The sequence below is a fragment of the Coptis chinensis genome, chromosome 5, assembly GCF_015680905.1.
Source record: "Coptis chinensis isolate HL-2020 chromosome 5, ASM1568090v1, whole genome shotgun sequence".
Taxonomy (NCBI): Eukaryota; Viridiplantae; Streptophyta; class Magnoliopsida; order Ranunculales; family Ranunculaceae; genus Coptis; species Coptis chinensis.
The window spans coordinates 13,441,423-13,448,023 of NC_141460.1; the positions used below are offsets into that span (position 1 = coordinate 13,441,423).

General features: G+C 35.3%; 1 protein-coding gene across 1 annotated transcript; it reads right to left on the reverse strand.

Annotated features, from left to right (window-relative positions):
• Positions 1-4,923: 4,923 nt before the first annotated feature.
• On the reverse strand, positions 4,924-5,394 carry LOC147496764 (uncharacterized). The gene has a single exon (XM_086562659.1). The coding sequence runs from the start codon at positions 5,392-5,394 to the stop codon at positions 4,924-4,926; it is 471 nt and encodes a 156-aa protein (XP_086418785.1).
• Between the last annotated feature and the right edge of the window lie 1,207 nt (positions 5,395-6,601).

Consider the following 6,601-nt stretch of genomic DNA (forward strand, 5'->3'; position numbering starts at 1 on the left):
TTTATGTGGAAAAAAATAATAATTGTTAAAATTAAACCGATGAACACCACACTAACTTAACATGTAGATTGAATCATTGAGATAATGAGATAGAAAGAATGATTATTCATTGATGTAATGGGAGGAGGTTGCCTTTATATACAGTAATCTCTTTTCCAAGATAAAGGATTACCCAGATAAACACTAAGATAGAGGATTATCATGATAAACACCATAAGTTCACGGATTTCATAACACTCTCCTTTGGATGTCTACCATTCATGTGGAAATTATAGTGGATGTATCTTTTGTAGCATTTTTCCGGATGCTCTATAACTATCCAATGACAGTTGTCTCATTAAAATCTTGCTAAGGAAAACCCAATGGAAAAAACCAAAGCGAAGGAAAAGAGTACAACATTACTTAGAATCATTGTGACTGCTTTTTTATCGCCTCATTAAAACCTTTTTACTAAGAAAACCGATTGGGGATAAAACCTAGATAAAGGAAAAAAAGTACAGTGCATATGTCCTGGGACACATTCTTCAGAATGCTCCCCCTGATAAAGACAAGTCTTTATATGGCTTGGTGGTGAACTATGCACATGCCGATCCCATATACAAGCTTTTGAAATGTATGCTTAGGTAGTGATTTAGTGAAGAGATCAGCAAGGTTGTCACTAGAAAGAACTTGCTCGACCTTAATCTGCTTCTTCTTCTGAAGCTGATGAGTGTAAAAGAATTTTGGCGCAATGTATTTTGTCATGTCTCCTTTTATAAATCCTTCTTGAATCTGGGCTATATAAGCTATATTATCCTCATAAATAATGCTGGGAACACCTGTTATAGAAGGTAATTGACAAGAACTACGAATATGCCCAATTAATAACCTTAGCCATACACATTCACGACTAGCTTCATAAAGAGCTAAAATTTCAGTGTGGTTAGAGGAAGTTGCCACTAAAGTTTGTTGAAAAAATTATTGAGTTGGGTACTGAACTATAGTGGATTTTACAAAATGGGTACTGTATTATTTTTTTTTGCAAAATAGGGTACCGTAGATTGCTAAATAGGGTACCGTATATATATATTGTATAGTATGTATACATATTTGATGATTTGGCATATGTATTTGATGATTTAGTGTCCACATAAGCACAAAACACTAAAAGTTCGGCCCAGTTAGTTAAGGGTGGAATTTGAGCCCTCGGGCTCGGCTCGAGCTCGCTCGTTTAACTACATGAGCCGAGCTCGAACTCAAATTAAAGCTCGTGTAACAAATGAGTTTGATGAAACTCGGCTCGTTTAGCTCAAATAACATATTTATAGTGTAAAATAACCGAAGCGGCTCGGGCTCAATTTTGGGCTTGGCTCGTTTAAGATCGACTCGAGCTAGCTCGTTTAATTATATGAAATGAGTTCGAGCTCAATTTAAAGCTTCGTGTAATTAGCGAGCGAGCTTGAGCATGGTAAACCCTCGACTTGTTTAGCTTGAATTCCACCCTTACAGTTAGTGAACTAGCATGTGTCCTGTGCTACGCATCAGTTCGCCAAGTTGTTTCTCTCACTAAGAAAAGAGAAACAATTTTCTAAAAATGGGAAAGATATACAATTCCTATACATAAATTTTAGCTTTTAAATTAAGAAGACTATCCTAAAATTATTGAAGAAAGAGGTGGTTCAATTTTAATAGAAATCAGGGAGCCAATTGTAATTAATAAATAGGAGAGATATAATTTAAATAAACGTAGGGAGGTGGCTCTAAAATCTTAAAATAGGGAGATTAGAAATACACTGTTCGGTTGAGAAGTGTGGCTCCTACAAACCCGGCTATCATATAGTGTAGAGATGCCCACTGCCCACTACTAGCCCAAGCCCACGTTTTTATATATTTTTTTGCTTAAAACATTAAATGTTCGGCCTAGTCAGTAAAGCCCAACTAACTAAGCACTCCTCATTTCTCACTCATTCTCAACTTCTCCAAATTACAGAAACACCCTTCTCTCCGCATCAATATCACTCCAAGCCGGCATTTGAAGATCTTCTGTTTACGGATAAAAATAGCTCTATCCCCACCAACCAAACCAATAGTTTTACGGATCATATTCGCTGCTGGTGGGATAGGTGGTCATATCTACCCTGCTGTTTCCATTGCTGATGAGCTCAAGAACATAGACCCCAGCACTTAAATTCTCTTTCTTATTATGGGTTGAAAGCATTGTTGGCATTGCACTTTTATCCAACATATAAAATGAAGAACAAAATATCACCTAAGCTCTCACTTTCTCAAAATTTCTAGGAGCATCATAAGTGTGACTCATCCACGCCAAATATGTAGTATACAAGTTTCTAGCTTTTTACGCGGATCGATTTCTAATTTTACTTATTGTTTGGTTACTGAACAATGATAGTGTTCAATGGATACGTTTCCAAAATAGTAGATGGCTTTCATTTGATTTCAATATGTGAAAAGGTTCTGGTTGAGTAAAAAATATATTTAAAATATATATGGGCAGTGGGCTACCCCTCTTATAACTGGGCCAAATTTTTAGTGTTTTGTGTTTATATGGACACTAAATCATCAAATATGTATGCCAAATCATCAAATATGTATACATATTTTACAGTATATATAGACTGTACCTTATTTAGCAATATTTGAAATCTACGGTATTCTATTTTGCAAAAAAAATAATACAGTACCCATTTTGTAAAATCCACTATAGTTCAGTACCCAAATCAACAATTTTTTCCCTTTTCAAAGTTTGTTTAGTGGAACGGCAACAAATGGCAGCATTACCACTAAGAAATACATAACCTATTTGAGAGTGACCTTTTTGACGGTCAGATGGATAACCAAGGACTGCATAGCCAACTAGATCATAGTCATTAGTGGAACCATAAGAATAAAATAGTTTCATACCAGTTATTCTATAAAAATATCTCAATATGTGTTTGACATCATTCCAGTGTCTAAGTGTATGTGCACAATTATTTTATCTTGATAAGAAACTAATAGAAAATGCAATGTCTGATCTTTCTGCACGTATTGTGCTAGATACATAAATGCTTCTATATCACTCAAGTAGGGTATTAAGTAGGGTATTTTCAAGACCAAGAACTTTCTCATGTTCTTCCTTTAGTCGAAATGGATCCTTATCTAAATCCAAGTTTAAGACAACCATGTGCTTTCAAAAAAATCTATAGTCAGCAGTTTTCTCTAATTCCTTAGGAGTCACAATTAAGTTTATACCAACCAAACTTGTTGCTACTATATTGAATCTAACCTCGGATTTTACTATAGGTCCACACCACGTTTTTCAAAGAGTTTAATTATGCTTGAATAGCAAATTCCAGATTGGCCAATCTTTTCTTTGTCGACAAAACACGTGGTTCATTTATTTTTTCATCATTGTCCTTTGATGTTCCAATAGCTATACCATAGCCCCAATAGCTATACCATAGCTAAATATGTCATCTATGACAAGTGCTTTCCTATCCCACAATTCACCTGAACATGCATGGAATATTGAGATCGATCTTTTCATTTTTAGGTACATGTGCCTCTCCATGGGCAACCATAGGCATTTCAGTGAACTTGGATATTTGCACATTTTTATTATTTGTTTATGGAGCTCCAGCCATTACCTGGCTATTATTTGGACAAGATGGGTCCTCAGTTCTCCTCTCCTAGGAGCACACTCTTTGGATCCTATAGGTCTACCACATTTTTAGCGTATAGTAGATTCATTTGCCGCCATGTTTGGACCCCGTCCAAGTGGAACATCAATTCTGGCTGGCACATTCATGATTACTTTTTCCATATCATTAAATGCTTAGGCATTTTTCTACAACCGCTTTTGCAAGTGTATCATTTTCCTTATCTCATATAGTCACATTCATTATTTGGATCCTTAATGAGACAGAGGGCGTGATCCAAGTTGCTTCACGCCGTTCCTTAGAGCAACCATTGCTTTTCTCCCCTAATGACGGGAATCTTTGCCTCATTAAATTGACAATTATGTAATATGATCGCTGTCTAAGTGAGCTTCTTGCTCCAAACGTTAGATATGATACACAATATCTTTCTCATTTATGGGTATAGTCTACTAGACATATATCCATAATACTTTTCTCCATTTATATATCAATACATTTTAACATAAAGCAAAATAAATTTGTAAAGATTGATACTAGCACAAGTGTATTAAGAAAAATAAAACTTGAGATTCATAATATGGAAAATCAAAATATTAACGACAATCAAGGCCTAGACGTTCCATGAAGAGAACACAATATTAACTGTAAACATTCTATGAACTGGTAATAAAAATATAATTAACTAAATAAATCATTCAAAGTATTAAAGTTTGCTCATCAAACTTGCCCATTGCTATTTGGATCCTCATACTGAACTTTAAGGAAATCAGAACAATCCAAATGAGTACCATCGTTAAAGTGGTCACTCTTCCAATTCTCTATCACATTTGTTTCCATTTTCCTAGAGGCTTTATACTTTTCAACCTCTTCTATAGGAGCTTGGCAGTATTTTGCCCAATGTCTATCATTACCACCACATCTCAGTAGCAAATATCATCGCTCTCCTTTTGTTTGTTATGAGGATTTGAGTCCCCTTTATGCGGAGCTGTCCACTTGTTCCAATTTCCCTTTTGTTGGTCATTAGTATTCCAATGATCCTTTTTCTATTACCATTGCTAATAAGGATGATAACCTTGACCACCTCTCCTAGTATTTCTGCCTCTTCCACGCCCTCCCATGTCCTTTTACCACAACTACCACTAGCTCGAAGTCGGCATTTTCCTCGAATTACCATTGACCCGGTTGGTGCGGAGTTGTGGTTCTTGATTAAAAGGTTACTATTTTGCTCAAGAACAAGGAGACATGTTATAATATCATAATATTTGGAGAATCATCTCTCTCGATACTAATTTGCTGCGGGGAGCACATTCGAGGCATGAAAGGTAGAAAGAGTTTTCTCTAACATCTGTTCATCAGTTACATTTTCACTACACAATTTCAACTGAGAAACTATATTAAACAAAGCAGAATTGTATTCAGAAACTATCTTATATTCTTGGAACCTCAGGTTGAGCCATTCACTTTGAGCATTTGGTAGTATGACCATCTTCTGGTGATCATACCTATCCTTCAGGGATTTCCAAAGACCTGCTGGGTCTTCCTCTATTAGATACTCATTCTTTAAGTCGTCATGAATATGATGACGTAGGAATATGAGAGTTGTGGCTTTTTCCTCTGGGCTCATTTCGTTTCCTTCTTTAATAGCATCACCAAGTTTTTTAGATTGTAAATGGATCTTGGCATCCAACTGCCATGATAAATAATTGTCGCCTCTAATTGAAAGAGCTTGAAAATCGAGTTTAGTAAGGTTTGACATCTTTCACGTAACTGTAACAGATTAAGCATACATGTATTAAAAAGAACTATAAAAATGAATTGGGCCTACATAAATGACCACTGTAATGGGCCAAAACCGGATCAATCCTTATGGTTTGGACCTGACCAAGTCGAGATAGTCAACCAGACCTGGTCTACAAGTGTCAAAATGGCTCGGTCCAAACTGGTCATACCCAAGTCAATTTATAAGAAGTTAGGTCTGAAACAAACAAATGCTAAAAACCCATAACAGTAACATTACCTTTTGAAGCCCAGGTAAAACATAGACTTAAAGCCCAAGGAGATCTTTAATTAGTGATAATGTCCTGATGACATCATCGTCTTCTACCTTTCATCTTAGGGCACCTAAACAAAACTATCAAAGGGTTAGATCAATTAAACAAAAACAATAATCTTTCTTACGGCATATCAACAATTTCATCATTAGCTTTATGTTACACCCGTTCTATATTCAGCAAAACAAGCTATTTCTTGAACTTCAAAAATTGGATCAAAAGGTTAGTTAAATATCACTTGGACTAGTAACCATGTATCAAAGATGCGTGAGTTTCGTATTGAGCTTTTTATTTTCGGTGTGTGCAGTGTACATTGCTAATTCTATGATTACTCATTCAAAATTAAAAAGAAATTGTAAAGACACCAATATCTAAGTAATAACATACATATACATATGTTATTCTATTAAGAAAGTTAAATAAAAAGAATCTAATTTAATATGGTATCAATAGTATCGAATACGATTTAATCACAAGTTAAATGCATACCTTTAATCCAAAGCTAGAGACTATCGGTCGATAACGTGTTAGAATTAAAACCGCTTAGAGAGAACACCACACTAACTTAACATTAACTTAACATGTAGATTGAATCATTGAGAGAATGAGATAGAGAGAATTCTTATTCATTGAGGTCAGTCTGAATGGGAGGATGTTGTCTTTATATACAACTAGGTAACCTCCTTTCCAAGATAAAGGATTACCAGGATAAACACCAAGATAGAAGATTATCATGATAAACACCAAGATATAAGATTATCAGGATAAACACATATTAATGATGGGCATCCATATAAGCCCACGGATTTCATAACAATAATCCATAAAAGCTCGCACCTGACATCTCTCCTCACCATATCTCTCTATTTTCCAAATCGAGCAATATTAGAGACTCCTAAAAAAAAGAAATGC

Bases quoted from the DNA above. Each gene is read 5' to 3' on its own strand.
- LOC147496764 (XM_086562659.1), bottom strand. From the start codon at position 5,394: ATGTCAAACCTTACTAAACTCGATTTTCAAGCTCTTTCAATTAGAGGC.